At 56.1% G+C, this 15,475-nt stretch overlaps 7 protein-coding genes across 7 annotated transcripts; 3 read left to right on the top strand and 4 right to left on the bottom strand.

The window, feature by feature from the left end:
- Window positions 1-212: 212 nt before the first annotated feature.
- Window positions 213-2,756, bottom strand: ATEG_08563 (putative R3H domain protein; the record flags this gene model as incomplete). Its single annotated transcript, XM_001217148.1, has 4 exons — window positions 213-1,605; window positions 1,658-1,798; window positions 1,850-2,565; window positions 2,706-2,756. The coding sequence occupies 4 exons, from the start codon at window positions 2,754-2,756 to the stop codon at window positions 213-215; spliced, it is 2,301 nt and encodes a 766-aa protein (XP_001217149.1).
- Window positions 2,757-4,747: 1,991 nt separating this feature from the next.
- ATEG_08562 (CCDC12/cwf18 family protein) lies at window positions 4,748-5,350 on the bottom strand (the record flags this gene model as incomplete). The annotated part of the gene is made up of 1 exon (XM_001217147.1): window positions 4,748-5,350. The coding sequence occupies one exon, from the start codon at window positions 5,348-5,350 to the stop codon at window positions 4,748-4,750; it is 603 nt and encodes a 200-aa protein (XP_001217148.1).
- A 370-nt stretch (window positions 5,351-5,720) lies between these two features.
- On the top strand, window positions 5,721-8,171 carry ATEG_08561 (pentatricopeptide repeat protein; the record flags this gene model as incomplete). The annotated part of the gene is made up of 1 exon (XM_001217146.1): window positions 5,721-8,171. One exon carries the CDS (start codon window positions 5,721-5,723, stop codon window positions 8,169-8,171), a length of 2,451 nt encoding a protein of 816 aa, XP_001217147.1.
- Window positions 8,172-8,934: 763 nt separating this feature from the next.
- ATEG_08560 (putative transcription initiation factor TFIID subunit 13) lies at window positions 8,935-10,100 on the top strand (the record flags this gene model as incomplete). The annotated part of the gene is made up of 2 exons (XM_001217145.1): window positions 8,935-9,409; window positions 10,075-10,100. The coding sequence occupies 2 exons, from the start codon at window positions 8,935-8,937 to the stop codon at window positions 10,098-10,100; spliced, it is 501 nt and encodes a 166-aa protein (XP_001217146.1).
- Window positions 10,101-10,445: 345 nt separating this feature from the next.
- Window positions 10,446-11,580, bottom strand: ATEG_08559 (eukaryotic translation initiation factor 3 subunit F; the record flags this gene model as incomplete). The annotated part of the gene is made up of 3 exons (XM_001217144.1): window positions 10,446-10,665; window positions 10,715-11,427; window positions 11,476-11,580. The coding sequence occupies 3 exons, from the start codon at window positions 11,578-11,580 to the stop codon at window positions 10,446-10,448; spliced, it is 1,038 nt and encodes a 345-aa protein (XP_001217145.1).
- A 248-nt stretch (window positions 11,581-11,828) lies between these two features.
- Window positions 11,829-14,193, top strand: ATEG_08558 (uncharacterized protein; the record flags this gene model as incomplete). Its single annotated transcript, XM_001217143.1, has 5 exons — window positions 11,829-11,932; window positions 11,981-12,363; window positions 12,412-12,602; window positions 12,651-13,228; window positions 13,278-14,193. 5 exons carry the CDS (start codon window positions 11,829-11,831, stop codon window positions 14,191-14,193), a joined length of 2,172 nt encoding a protein of 723 aa, XP_001217144.1.
- A 731-nt stretch (window positions 14,194-14,924) lies between these two features.
- Window positions 14,925-15,467, bottom strand: ATEG_08557 (uncharacterized protein; the record flags this gene model as incomplete). Its single annotated transcript, XM_001217142.1, has 1 exon — window positions 14,925-15,467. One exon carries the CDS (start codon window positions 15,465-15,467, stop codon window positions 14,925-14,927), a length of 543 nt encoding a protein of 180 aa, XP_001217143.1.
- Between the last annotated feature and the right edge of the window lie 8 nt (window positions 15,468-15,475).

Genomic DNA, 15,475 nt, shown 5'->3' with positions numbered 1-15,475 from the left:
GTAGGAGCGACCCAATGGTCGAGACAAGGTCTAGATTGAATACATCAAGTCATTTCCCTTCCATCGCTTGCGTCTCCGCCTATCTACCAGAGATAGAGGAATGTGACGGAGGCGTTATCAAAACATTCACCCGCATCAAGATGCGAAAGCTATCAGATATACCGCAGCTACTGTACAAGTTGACCACCCTAACAACTGCCCCACAGGTATCCTTAATTGGCTCGAGGCAGCGAGGCCCCTCCTGAGACGACCAACGGTCCGTTGTTACCAGTCGGCAGACTGGTAACGGCGTGTGGTGCGCCAGTACGGTGCTTCAGGTCGAAATCAGACGGGACCTGGGAAGGTGGCGGTTTCGGAGGCAGATGGGAGGGAGTGCCCCATTTAGCGATAGAGTCTCTATTCCCAGAGGGAGGGCCACGGGGCCCCGCAGGTCCTAAGCCTTCCGAAGCTTTGTTCACGTCGGGCAATCCACCCCAATGAGGCTGAACAGTACCCTGCATATTAGGGTATGACCCCATGACAGCATGCGGACCGCTCTTACTTGGGTTTCGGCCTAACGAGCCACCACCGGGAACAAAGGAGCGCGTCTGGGGATTGAAGGCGGACCGATTGAAGTTCCCGGGCAAAGGATGCGGGCCCTGGTGACCGTTCATAGCCGTGTTCATGTGCTGCCCAGGGTATTGCGCATACGGGTAGGATGTTGGGTTAAGCGGTTGGGACGGGTAGGTCGGCCACTGCATTGCCGGGTGACTTCGATGCGTAGGCGGTTGGTAGCCTCCCTGATACTGAGGGGACGACCAGCCCGAAGGTGTAGGTTGGTACTGCATGCCATTGGGCGCAGAGTAGGTGTTCAACGCGGGAGAAGATTTCGTTGTCATGGCCGGGGATTGGTTGATGGATGCATATCCAGAGTAGGGTGACTGGGGAACAGACCCGTTTTGCCACGGTCCGCTCGGACTCATCTGAGGAGACACCGGCATGGAATACTGTGGCATCGGATTCATCCCAACCTGACCAGAATACACAGTCCCGTTAGGCCCATGAGGCGCATAACCCATGCCCGGTGGGTTGGCGCCTGGTCCCACCATGAACGGCTGTGTGGGGAATGAAGGGTCATTCATCGGAACATTGTATGGTGTCGACCCGTGATAATGTACTCCGGGGTAGTATAGGTTGTACTGAGATCGGACCTCAAAACTGTCATCATGAGGCGTCTTCTGCCTATGTGCTTTCTTGCGGCCGCTCGTTGAGCTCGAGCGCGACATGTTGCCACTTTGGTCGCCGTTGCTCCCATCGCAAGACTTCGTCTCGGGGAAGTCGCGGAAGATTCGCTCTCTGGCTTCCTGGTACTTGGCTTCGCGTTCCTCCCGAGTAAGGGTTAGCCTGTCCTTGGCTGGTGTGGCACCCGCTGAAGAGCCTCCACGTTCCCCATCGTTGGTGCTATCGCCGGCCTCTGAACCGGTCTTCGAGGGAACGGCAGAGCTTGTAGCCGTACTTCCATCCGCAGGACGCTCTCCATCATTGCGCCGCATGATCTTCATTGCGGGCATGGCCGGAGGAGGAGTAGTGTTGGCTGACGCATGGATGACAGATAGAGGAGTAGGCCTTTGACCGTCAGTACAAGAATCAGAGAAAGGCGACTGGGATAGGGACTCACAGCCGACAAAACGGTGTCCTATGGAGTCGGACAGAGGTCACATTGTTATCCACAAAATGAGTCAAGTGGTAGTAGTCGCCAAGTTTATGAGCGAGAAGTCTTCCAAACGCATTAGACGGCGGGAGTTCCAAAGATTGTTCCCTTTGAGCGATCAGTAACCTGCCTTTTGAAAGACGGAAACGGCCAACTTACTTGGAATGTTGGATGAAGTTTCGGACCTTCTCCTCCAACTGTAATATGAGAAGACGGTCTTTGGGGGACTTCATCGCCTCGAGAAGTTTTTCGTCTGGTTCCAATGGGAATGGATGCATGGCGATAGGCTGTCCACTTTGGAAAGCATCGTGGTTGGGAATGACGAAATTGTTGGGAATAGAGTCGGGCAATCCGTTAACCCGCTGGTTCGGGTCAAACAACGGGCCCGCATTTTGCAGAGCTGCCCGGGCTCTTTGGATGTCCCTAAGCCCGCGGGCACCGGATTCTGATCCGGTCAAGGAATTCGGTGCACCGGACGCAGGACCAGAAAGACTCTCCTCCTCGTCGATAGCTTGTACACTGGCACTATCGTCTGGTCGTAGAGAATCCTTCTCATCCATAGCAAATGTAGTGACCGAGGCCATGCTCTTCGAATCGAAACTTGTCGGCTTCGTTGATGAGCTCGAAAGATGCGTCCGATCATCCTCGAAAGAGGTCTCCCGTTTCAGGGCTCCATTTTCATGTCCTTCACTCGAGTAGTCAGGGCTCTCTTGGCCCTTCTTCCCGATGATGTGAACGTCTTGCACAGCCTGTGTTAGACCGTCGACACGTCGATCGATGGCATCGACATCGCCTTGGACATTACTGGAGGATTCTTGAGTGGTGAAGGTTCCTTTCCTGTCCTGCGACTCAGGGGGTACCGACTCTTCGGCAGCCTGTGAACCATTCATTTCGTCAGATGCGACAGGTATTTCGGGATTGAGCGGTGGAGCCATGGCAGCGATCTTCAAGCCATGTTAGAAGGGTAAGAGAGGGATCGGCTGTAGTGTCTTTGAAGACACCATAAGAAACGCACCTTTGCAAATGAGAGACGATGTTCGTCTCCAGTTGAATCTTTCGATGCCATGATTTCAAAACCCCAGCACGGGCCTCTTTTGACCTCAGGGGATGTGGGGAATAGACACGGATGAACTCGAAAATTGGTGGTTGTAACCCGGCGAGAGGAGTTGCACGACTGAAGTTCAAACGTGGAGAGATTTCACGAAGACGAAACCGAGATGCGAATTGACAAGGAGCCACTCAAATATCCCACTTCACACAAGCCCAAAAAGAAAGACGACATATCTTTGGAAAACGTAATTCGCCATAGGGAAAGGAATTCGTGGTCAGGTCCAGGGATGCGACGTGCCGTACTGGAAACCGACGAGATCCGTAGAATAGTTGATCGTCTTACACGATTGTCAGAACGACAAGGTCATGGCTTTTTTTTCCTGTCGAGAGGCAGTCAAACGGAGAGTAAGAAGGCCTCTTACTCTGCAATCCCGAGACAGTCAGATACGAGGGCGTCGTATCTGAAAAACACGACTCCGGGGAAGGACAGCGAAGTGGATGGGGAAGACGAACTTTTGCTTTGGGTTGCAGCTGGGAAGGAACAAGACCATGATCGGGCCCGGCTTTTCGCTTGTCTCCTCTTCGTGGGCCGCGTAACCGCGCGCCTATGGCGGTCAGCCCGACCCACTGCTTGGCCTCAACAGCCGCGGAGACATACCTGCGAAGCCGTGCGATATTCCAGCCAGCCATAGGCTTTTGCAACAGCTACCGCCAGTTATTCGAATCAGATTTTCTCCTTCGTCAAATCGTAGCCCGTTTGTCGCCCATGAACCGCTACCGGAACGCCCCCGGCATCAGGGGCCCCTCTAAGGCTACAGCGAGCACGCTGTGTCAAAAATGTCTGAAAAGAGATATGTGCCCCTATTTCTCACGATTCGATCACCTCCGGCTGACCTGTGATCACGGCACTATAGTTATGAATGCTCTGCTCCTGCGCAGGAGAGACCCTATGTGTCTCGGCCCTCGCGCACACAGCAACTGCTAAACCCAAAACTAAGGCCGCAACTGACGACGGAGGTACCGAGTGATGTTCTGCATCCGTGAGTCATCCCTACAGTACGTTTAAGTGTTTCCATCTGACGATGCTGACCGCTCCGTAGAAAAGGGACCGCCGATGCGATCCTAGCTAAGCGGGAAGAAGAACGAGGCCGCAAAAGAGACCTCGATGAACCAGACACTCACACTTCAAAACGGGCTCGATCCGCCTCTTCGCATTCGGTCAGCTCCGTGTCTACCATATCCACGAGTCGCTCCCATTCAGCCTCTCCTCATCGCAGCAGCTATGCGGCCAGCGCGCATGACCGGACGAGGTCAAGGTCTCCACGGCCAAGAAAGAGACGGTATAGTGATTCCTCTTCAGACGCCTCTGCCTCGTCATATTCGTCCAGGAGGAGGACTCGTTCCAGATCGCGGGAATGGACAAGTGAGCGGAACACTCGACGGAGACATCGTGAATCAAGCCCTGAGGAACGGGGCCGAGCGAGACAAATCTCGCGGGATGGGAGCCGAAGAGCTCGGACACGGAGTCGCAGCGTCGATCCCAGTCGAGTAAGCCGTTCGAGAACTTCGGACAATCGACACGCCCGTGACTATGGTGATAGGGCCAATCGACAGCGGCCTCCGCCCGAGCCCAGGAAAGAACGGAGTCTCAGTCCATATAGTAAACGCCTTGCTCTGACTCAGTCTATGAACATAGGGCGCTGATGGAGGCCGATTGGGGGTGAAATCAAGCTATAATACTAAAAGTGGCAGGCTGGTTGGAATAGTCACGTTTTCTCTTTTGTCTCGCAGCGAGAGCAGCACTTGCTGGCTTGACCCTGTATTATACTAATGAAGCATAATAGCACTATATCAGAATTGTGAAACATGTAATAAAATATATGCAAACATCCCAACGCCACTGATAATCCCATAGCCGAATGTAAACGCCTCGAAGCAAGACGTAGAACAATGAGACCAAATCGCAAAATGCCTATACATTCCCCGTGGGTATCACAATCATGCCACTTATTCATCATCTGAGACCCCCCGTTCTTCGTCCTCCCGTTCTCGTACATGGATCCCTTCAACCAGCATCTCGCCCTCGATTCCGACATCCTCGCCTTCCTGATCTCCGCTCGATGCAGCCCCCTTGGCCTTGGCAGCGCGTTGCGCATTTTGAATTCGTTGCCGCACGAGTTTGGCAATGGCGTTTTGAGTCCGCACATTGAGGATGTCCAGTTTGGCGTCCAAGTCTCTCTTCAAGTCCCAATTGGGCTTCTTCGGCTGTAGCTTGAAGAGGTCAATCGGCTGCTCCGCTTCCTCGTCTTTCTTTGCTTGTTCCGCGGTGGCTTTGGCGATTTCCGCAGCTTGCGCTTCCAAAGTGGTCTGTCCGTCGATTGGGGTTTGATCGAAGCCCAATTTTGGACCGCGAGTTTCGGCGTCATAATTCCGTCCAGAGAGATACTTTTTCGAGATGTCGTTGGCCGCATCCTGCATCTCCTCGTCCTTGTCTTGGGCTTCGGTGGATGTTTCCGGCTCAGGCTGCTTTCTTTTCATCGACGCGAGCTTCGCAAGGCGAGCCTTGCGCTCTGTAGCTGCGGCGTCCAGAGAGGCATGGTTTGACGACATCTTTGCGGGGAAGTGATCCGAGGTATAAAAGGGAGGGAGAAGATGGAGATCGAGACAGAAACAGAGAAATTAGAATTGGAACTCAAGAAAGCCCCAGAAGTCAATAAAATTACTGCAAGAAGAGGGTTGCGACTGCTGGCGCGATCATGAAATTTCTCAAGTTGGAGCTTGCAAGAAGATCTTCCGCCCGCCGATACTGAACGTAGTGCGCCACACTTCCGTCCACTAGCCACAGCCGCGCCGGAGCAAAATCGGGCGTCTCCATCTCAAAATCACCTCCGAACGATTCCCTGCCCGTCATATCGTCTCACGTCTCCGGTGATCCTCCGACTGTTTTTCTTGTTCAATGTATGAGAACACGGAATCCTGAATGTCATTTTGTCCGCATCACCTCCTGCGATCCCGCTTAAGCGCTGGACTGCAGCAGAGGCTGCATCTAGGGCAATGGAATCGATACCGCGCAAGTGCTCCGAGGGCGCGGTATTTTGTGGATGATGCATCCAAGTCGAATGTTGCTTCTCCGCGCGAAATTGAAGCCTTTGGCCATGGGTTAAACGCCTCCTCTGCCTCTCGCGATGCTGTCAGGGAGAGTGACCAGCTTCAACGACCTCCGACGTTCGAATCATCCTCGACTCCTGATCAGACGCACGATATCGATCCCCAAACAGACGACCCCTCCGGTTCTCCAGTATCACAAGACGATTCAGCGCATATAGCACCAACCGAATCATCAACACTTCGCCAGGCTCGTTCTGCCGCCCCTATCCTATCACTTTCTCGGCGCCGAACTGCTGTTAAACGAGGTCTCCGGCCGCGGATCGTTTATAACACACTCACCGTCATCAATGGGGAGAAAACTCCCAAGCAAAGGCTAGTGAGCGAGGAAGCTATAGAACTAGAGAAAAGTATCAGAGCGAAGTCCCTGTTCTACGACGGTAACGAAGTTCGGAGCTGGAGGGTCGGCTGCACCGAGCTATACAAAGCCAAATATTACGGACGGAAAGCACGAGAGGAATTGGTACCCTCGAAATTGACTAGGGAAGACACGAAGCTCCTCGAGAAGATCAATGCCGACTGCCTGGGCGAATTTCGGGAGGCATGGGAGGCCTTGGACAAGAACGCGAAAGCCGACCACTGGAAGCGCTTGTCGCTGTGGTTGTTGCAACATTCACCACAGAAGGCCCTCGAGTTTTTGCTGGTTACTTCGCAAAGCCCCGACAAGCCGGTCTTTCTCATGGTCTCCGACTGCCTCTTGTACCTGGAAGCGTTCCTCTCTCAGGAATTGAAGGGCAAGAAAGTTGGATCGCATACCTACGACTCTGTCATCGAGACGTGCTTGGACCCGCATACGTGGCCTGTGCTATTCCTACCCCAGAAAGGTGTCCGGCTCTACCTGAAAAAGGCAAAGCGAGCAAGCGTCTACCATGCGTACAAACTCGCATACCAGCGACGAGCTCACTTGAAGGCGGAAACCTTCCTCTGTTTCATGCGTCGGTTTATCGAATTCAGAGATATCGACTCGGCAATCAAGGTGCTCGAGCGACTGCAGAGATTACGACAACACGAATTCTCCTTGAATTCTGATGGGGTCATGCGTCATTGCTGCAAGCTTTTGTTGCTCGACTCGGTCGTGGATGGACCTAACGGGCGCAATTTTCGCATCCTCCCTAGACTTCTTGAGCTTGGGGTACGGCCGGACCGGGACATGATGAACGTGGTCCTGTCCAATGCGTTCAAGACCGGCGATCCCCAACTGGGTCTCGATATGCTGGATTTCATGACGAGTCAGGGCCTAGAGCCGGACTCGTACACTTACCTGACCCTCCTCAGCGATGCCGTGTCTCGTGGAGACCGCGAACGTGTACAGTCGCTGGTGCAGGAGATCAAGAGCCGAGGCGATCTCCAAAAGAACCCTTGGATTGCGAGCAAGATGTTCCATGCTCACTTCGTTTTCACGGCGAAACATGCCGACTCGGACGCCGATCTGAATTCCATCTTCTATTCCATGCTGGACATGTATAACCAGTTACACGACATCACGCCTTTGAAAGAACTCTCCATCATCCCTCCCGAATACACCCCGCCGCCGGGGGGCGGTGATCTGCCCCCCTCCCCTGTTGCGCTGTATCTCATGATCGCGACATATCTGCGTTGTCAGAAACGCATCTTCCACGCCCAGCGCATCTATTCCAAATATCGGTCTCTGGTATTAAGCGGGCATGAAACCATCGCGCCGCTTGCCGCAACAGACCACACCTATAACGAGTTTTTGGTCGCCTTCCGCAACGATCCCCGGGGTCTTCGCCCGTCGGTGCGATTAGTGGAAGACATGCTGCAGTCTGCCACCGAAGCCAGTACAGAAGGGCAGGAGACCGCCATTACTCCCGCCAAGCCGACCGTTCGGACGTGGACTCTGCTGTTGAGTGCATTTGTGTTCAACCGGCAACCGCTTGCCGCCGAGAAAGTCCGCGAAATGATGGCCAAACACGGCGTCGAATACAACATGGTGACTTGGAACATCATCATTAATGGTTACGCCAACGCGCAGAACATTCCCGAGGTTGCAAATACGATTAAGGCGATGGAGGACCAGGGGTTCAGCATTGATGCGTATACCATGAAGTGTCTTCGCTACCTGCGCGACCCCGAACGGCTGTGGGTTGCGGTCGAGGAGTTGGACAAGTCGTCCGAGACCGGCCTTCAGAAGACGGATTCGACGTCGGATGTTTCCGATATTGAGGAAGAGAAGTTGTCCGGGAGTGAGGATTTCCTTGACCAAGGGCTGCAGCGGTTGAGGGAAAGAATGGAGCCCAAGTTATGAGATACCCAGGTCGGAGCATTTCGGGAGGCGATTTTAGGGATATATAGAGCCTGTACCAATAGACCAGCTAGATATGGCTGTGTAGCATATCAATCTATGTACCATACAATATGAATCATGACTCGTAGATATTATTGTGGCTTGAACCACATGAACTAGTAACGCCTTCCGGTGACCATGCTATCGAACCTTAAGGGACAGTATCAACTGCCGAAGAAGATGGAGACCTAGGTAGGTATGGTATTAGCTATTGTCTTTGTTGGTCCTGAGGGTGTCTTACCGCCATGAGGATGCAGCAGATGCTGACATATGGACTGAGTCGTTCACCGACCCGCGCGCATTTCCAGAAGATGCCAAAGAAGCTGTTGATTGTGAGCGTTTTGCTTGACTGGCCAGGGAGATAGACGTACCCATGCTGATTGCGGTCCATGATCCCGGGCATGATGGAATGGGCGTACGTGCTCGTACAGATGATGAGCAGGAAGACCAGGAGGAGCGACTGGAAGTTGAACAGAGCCGACTGCGTGATGCGAAGTTAGCATGGTCCTAGAAGTGAATAGCGGACGATGTCATCTCCAGCCATCTCTCACTTCACGATTTCACTTCTAGAAACAAAGGAGGTTTCTCCCTCACTCACCATCTTGAAATCTGCAGTCCACCACTCAGCTTCTCAATTTCTGTGATCTCTCGTTCAGTCCAGCGCAACACTCAACCAAGAAGTTGATAGTTGTCGTGACGGTGTCCCGCGGGAAATTCTGCCGCCATGTCGACCTCCAACCGCGCTCACCGCCGGCGCACACCCGCACCCAACAACACCGCCAACGCCGTCCAAGACGCTCCCTCTGCATCTCCATCGCCATCCACGCACGACTCGAAGCCTTCGCCTCGTCGCCCCGCGCACAAGGCCTCTCGAAAACTCTCCCAACCCCCGCGCCAGCCCGGCACGGGCCATGTGTCGACGCAGCTCGCACCTCCGTGGCCGTTCAATCCCTCCGAAACAGCCTTAATCCGCGCGGGCTATCTCCCAGCCTTCAAGCCTAAGCCTTCGCCTTCCACTACCGCCGCCGACGACAAGCATCCCGAAGCGAACTCCAAACACAAACCGACTCCCAAGATGGCCGAGCCTCGAGCCCGTGCCGCGCGGCACAAGGGGCAGATGAATTTCGCCTCGGAGCGTGCGTCGTCCCCCGTCCCCCATTTCTATTCCATCGAAGACGGTGTACGGTGTACTGACGAAAGTATGGACAGTCCGCCTCCTCCTCCTCGCCTACGGCGACCCCAGCCCGCACCCGTCCTTCCCGGCCGAGCCGCTCCCCGAGACGGTGCGCGTGCTCGACGAGATCGTCACCGACTTCGTGCTGGAGATGTGCCACGGCGCGGCGCAGTACGCGAGCTACTCGCGCCGGCAGAAGATCAAGGTCGACGACTTCCGGTTTGCGCTACGGCGCGACCCCAACAAGCTGGGGCGTGTGCAGGAGCTGCTGCGCATGGAACGCGAGCTGAAGGAGGCGCGCAAGGCGTTCGACCAGAACGATGACCAGGTGGGGAATCTGAAGGATGCGGGGAAGAAGGGGCTGGAGGAGCTGGGTGAGGCCGTCGATGGGAAGAAGAGTAAGGGGAAGGGGAAGCGTGGTGTTAGACGGGATTCGGATGCTGGGGACGATGCTTCTTCGAAGAAGAGGAAGACTGGTTGAGCTTGCGTACGGGGTGTTTTATGCTGGGGTGTGTTTCTTCGGAGAAGAGGAAGACTGGTTGATCTTACTCGCGTACAGGGTGTTTTCTGCGCTGGGTTCTCTGACTACATGGATGGTACTGCATGGGAGGCGTTATCGCGTTATGGAGGGTGGTTCATTCGGATCATAGCATTGCACGCTTTTATCGTATCTACGGACAACAAGACTAGGTCACTATATGTCCATTGCATCATGAATGTCGCCAGACTCGTAATCATCAAGTCTACAGATCGGAGCAGCTGCTCCACCCCAACCATCTCGCACTTCCAATCACCAAAGCCAGATGGACTCCCATACGCCATGCTCTTTCTTGCGTGCGTCTTTTCTTTCGCCCTTTTCTTCCGCCCACGGTAAACTGCCAATGATCACGGATGCAAACAAAGCAGAACGAAAGCTTTTTACCACAAATAACCCTGAGAGGACCCTAGACACAGAAGGAAGAAAGAATCGATGCGGATAGCCAACAAGATCGACGGAGAAAGCGATGGGAACAGATAGATGTAAGGAAAGAAAGGTATCTCATCTTCCACCGTAACATGCACTAAGCGCGGACCTCCTCTCCACTGCGTTCTTGGTTCCGCTGCTGGCCGCCACGGCCGCCTTTGCCGCCTCGTTGACCTCCACGCTGACCGGACTCTGTGCTGCCAGACTCGCCACCCAAGGTGAGCTGGGCGGTGGCTAGCCGGTTGGACAGCTCCATCTGTGTGCGGATGGTGTTGGCCAGGTAGGACACCACCAGGACGTCCTGGATGTGGTTGTTGCTGGAAGTGGTTAGCGGCTGTCGAGAGAATAAAAGGGAAAAGAACGTACAAGTCCCGCTCGATATCGGCGGGTTCGACCTTGGGCGCCAGAGCCAGGGCGTTCAGCAGGAACTGACCCAGCGCCGTGGACGCGGGAGCCTCCTCGTCAATGACGGACTCGACGTAGCGGGAGACACGGTCGATCATGCCGAGGACCTCCTCAATGGCGCGCTCGAGGGCCTCAATGTCAGTGAAGAGGTTGGCGGCGCGCTCCTCGGCGTCGCGGGCGGCGGCAATGGCCTCCAGACCACTCTTTTCGGTCTCGCCGTAGCGGATCTCGTGGGGCACGGGGATGAAGGCGGCGCTGTCGGCGGCTCTCTCGGCGGTGACACCGACGGGGGCCGAGATGTAGGCGCGGGTCTCGATGTCCTTGCCGGGCTCAGTGGACACGGTGAGGTGGACGGCCGGGTGGGGGAACGTGCCGTCGCCCTGGCCGCTGTAGAAGTTCTGGATCAAGGCGGAGAAGGTGTTCAACTCGGACGACGTGGCGTACCAACCCACCAGGACCTCCTTGGGGTTGGCCTTGAGATGCAGGGCGAGCATCTGCTTCTGATATTCCATATCCACCTCGACCTGGTCCGTCGTCTCCGTGTGTCCGACAGCAAAGGTGCTGCGAATTTCCACCTCGGTGCCATCCTCCGACCGGGTTCCGAGAAGCGTACCGATGACACGCTCCTGATCGGCGTTGCGACGAAGGGAGTGATCGAGGATCGAGAAGAGGGCCTTCCCTTATCAGCGAGAGAATTGGGTAGATTGAAATTTGCGACGTACCTGGGGCTGAATCACGACGTTCAGAGGGGCAGTCGTCGGGGCAGACCCGACGGCCACGGGGCCCAGAGGACGAGCGAGATGCAGGAAGGGATCAGCTGCAGCCATGGTGAAGTGTGCGAAGGGGATATGAGGAATGAGTCGGGGGAGGGAGAGAGTCTGGTGGGGAGTGGCTCTTTGATCGGTTCTTCCGCCCCAAAGAGAGACGCCGAACGGGCGAGGCTCAAATTGTGTGTGCGCAACGGGAATTTCGCGCTAAGATAAGATAAGCCGCCACGAAAATACTTCACCATACTGTACCCCGTTTCTACGCAGTCTGTCGTTTCTCTTCTGTCTAGAATAAATATTACTACATCATGGCTCCTCCCAGGGGTAAAGGTCCTAAAAGACATGCGAAAGGATCTAGAGCTCCCGTCAAACGGAAAAATGGCTTTGCGACCTCGCGCCTTGACGAAGTAGAGTGAGTGCGCTTCTCCTGCTTCTGCTGTCATGCGTCTAACCTGCTCAGTTCGGACGCATCGTCTGCGGCAGATGAATTCCCGACCGGAGACCTTTCAGAAAACGAGATGGATCACGAAGAAGCGGGGGATGACGCCTCCGACAGCGAGGAAGAAGACCTGAACGCGGGTCAGTCATACAACGAATTGCTGCAGCTTCTGCAGGCCACCGACTCCAAGGGACCCGCTCGTAAGAAGAGAAAGGTCGAACATAAGGAAGAGAAGGTCAAGAAGCTCAAGACCGATGCGGTCGTAGAGGGAGCGGAGGAGGAGGAGAAGGAAGAGGAAGAGGAAGCCGTCGCAAACGATTTGGAACAACAAGAACCTTCGGACGAGGAGGACGCCAACTTGGATGAAGCCAATGCCGATGAGCAGGATAGCGATACAGAAGATGGTATGCTATGGCCTTCAGCTTGTCGATTAATATCTTCTGACTGTACAGGAACCGATCCGTTCGAATCGCATTTTGCCAATCCGAAAGAAGCAGACTTGACCAAGAAAATCCAAGCGGTTGAGGCGAAGAAATGGACGACCGCGAAGAAGGAGACAGAGGGTCTGCGGCTAGTGCGCAGTGTCCCAGAGGGAGCTGAGGCGTCGTTCCTCCCGACTATGAAGAGCCTCGCCAATGTCAAGGTGAGACATGTTGACGGACAGATAGAGCACGCAGACTAACAACCACAGCTCAAACGTAAACTACAGACTACAGCGAAAGACGCCATCCCATCTATCAGCGGGCACGCCCAGCATCTTGCGCCTTACGTCTTCGACTACCAGGATGTGCTATATGGCGCCCGAACTACATCCAACGCCGTCCCCATGCGCGATATTCTCGCAGCCCACGCCACCAACCACGTGCTGAAGACGCGGGATCGCGTCCTCAAGAACAACCTCCGCGCTGCGAAAGAACAGGATGCCGACCTCGACCTCCGCGACCAAGGCTTCACACGACCCAAGGTGCTCTATCTTCTGCCATCGAAGCAGGCGTGCGTGCGGGTGGTCGAGTCCATCACCCGACTGTTCCAGCCGGAGCAACAGGAAAACAAGAAACGCTTCTTGGACACCTTCTCGGCGGAAGACGACGTCTCGTGGGACAACAAACCGGACGATTTCCGCGAGTTGTTTGCCGGGAACAACGACGACATGTTCCGGCTGGGACTGAAGTTTACCAGAAAGACCATCAAGTTCTTTGCGCAGTTCTACACGTCCGACATGATCCTGGCCAGTCCACTGGGTCTGCGGACCATCATGGACCAGGCAGAGTAAGTCAACCGCCCAGCCATTATTCTCGGCGGCCAGCTAACCGGACAGTGCCAAAAAACGCGACCACGACTTTTTGTCCTCGATTGAAGTGGTCATCGTCGACCACGCCGACGCCCTGCAGATGCAGAACTGGGACCACGTCGACTACATCCTGAAGCACCTCAACCTGCAACCGAAGGAGGCGCACGGCTGCGACTTCAGCCGGGTGCGGCCGTGGTACCTGGACAACCAGGCGCGGCACGTGCGCCAGCTGATCATGCTGGCGGGCTTCATCACGCCCGAAATCAACTCGGTGTATTCAGCGCAGATGCAGAACGTCGCAGGCAAGGTAAAGGCGACACCCGTGTACGAGGGGGCGATCTCGGAGCTCCCGCTGCCGGTATCGGTGAAGCAGACGTTCTCGCGGTTCGACAGTCTCTCGCCGGCGAAAGACCCGGACGCGCGGTTCAAGCACTTTACGACGACGGTGCTGTCGACGCTGGTGCGGCAGATCACCGCCGGCCGCGGCAAGCACCGCGGCGGCGTGCTGATCGTGATCCCGTCGTACCTGGACTTTGTGCGGGTGCGCAACCACTTTGCGACGTCGGCGCAGACGGCCAACCTCTCGTTCGGCGCCATCTCCGAGTACACGGAGCCGCGCGAGGTGGCGCGCGCGCGCAGCCACTTCATGAACGGGCGCCACTCGGTGCTGCTGTACTCGGAGCGGTTCCACCACTTCCGGCGGTACCAGATCCGCGGCGTCAGGCAGGTGGTCATGTACGGGGTGCCGGAGAACCCGCGGTTCTATGGCGAGATGGTCGGGTTCCTGGGGCTGGATGCGGCGGCGGTGGTGGAAGCGGCCGAGGGCGGCGTGCGGGCGTTGTTTTCCAAGTGGGATGCGCTGAAGCTGGAGCGGGTGGTCGGCACGAAACGGCTGGGGAACATGATGCGCGAGAGGGGGGGAGATACCTTTACTTTTGTATAGATTGGGGTGGAGGTAGCCATAATTCGGAAAATTCATTCATATTCATATTCATTACTCTGGTACAATTCATAGTGGGTCGCCTGATCGCTAACGATCTGATCCTTTCACCGCTAAAAATCTCCTTGCATCGCGTACTCGGGTGCAACTCGTCTACGGAGTACTTCAGTCGAGATACTGACACATTCCTCACCCTGTTGCCATCATGACAGACCCTCATATTGCCCAAGTCTCAAACCATGATGAGCGAACGCCCCTGCTCCCAGACCGACCCTCATCCTCATCCTCGGCACAACCACGCTGGGCCGCCGGGCGAGATCTCGCCCGCGAAGCCTGGCTCCAAGGCAAAGGCATGATTCTCGTGCTGGCGGCGCAATTCTTCGGCTCGTCCATGAACGTGATGACACAGATCCTGGAGCGCACAGGGAACGACGGCAAAGGCTACGACCCGTTCCAGGTACCCCTCCACACACCATATCTAGCGTCCACCAGACCCAGCTAACCGTGTACTCCTAGATCCTCTTCGCGCGCATGTCCATCACAATGGTAGCCAGCTACCTGTACATGTGGTACGCGCGGGTAGCGCACCCGTTCGGCACGCGGGCGGTGCTGGGGCTGCTCGTGGTGCGGGCGATGGCCGGCTTCATCGGCGTCTACGGGCTGTACTACTCGGTGCAATATCTGGCGCTGTCGGAGGCGACGGTGCTGACGTTCCTGGCGCCGATCGCCAGCTGCTACGCGTGCTCGTTCGTGCTGCCGAACGAGGTGTTTACGCGGCGGCAGCAGCTGGCCGCCGTGGTGTCGCTGGCCGGGGTGGTGCTGATCGCGCGGCCGTTTGGGCTGGCCACCCGGCCGCCGGCGTCTGGAAACGACGACGGCGCAGGCCGCGACGAGACGCAGCACATCCTGGCCATCGGCATGGGGTTGGTGGGTGTGGCCGGCGCCAGCTGTGCGTACACCACCATCCGGGTGATCGGCCAGCGCGCGCACCCGCTCGTCTCGGTTACGTGGTTTGCCACCGTCACGACGCTGGGGTCGCTCGTGGCCATGCTGGTGCTGCCGTCGGTGTCGGTGCAGCTGCCTGCGACGCGGGGGGAGTGGGTGTTACTGGTGGGACTGGGGGTGTGTGGGTTCTTGCTGCAGTTTCTGCTGACGGCGGGGTTGGCGTATGTGCCGCCTGCGCGGAGTAGTGCTGCTAGTGCGGAGAATGCAGACGAGGAGGGCGAGGCGCAGGATAAACCGCGGCCGACGTCGTCCGGGTCGCGGGCGACGTCCATGCTGTATA

Source organism: Aspergillus terreus, genomic scaffold (genome assembly GCF_000149615.1).
Source record: "Aspergillus terreus NIH2624 scaffold_13 genomic scaffold, whole genome shotgun sequence".
In the NCBI taxonomy this organism is placed as follows: domain Eukaryota; kingdom Fungi; phylum Ascomycota; class Eurotiomycetes; order Eurotiales; family Aspergillaceae; genus Aspergillus; species Aspergillus terreus.
The sequence above is the reverse complement of the archived record's forward strand: the minus strand, read 5'-3'. Positions and strand labels throughout refer to the sequence as shown.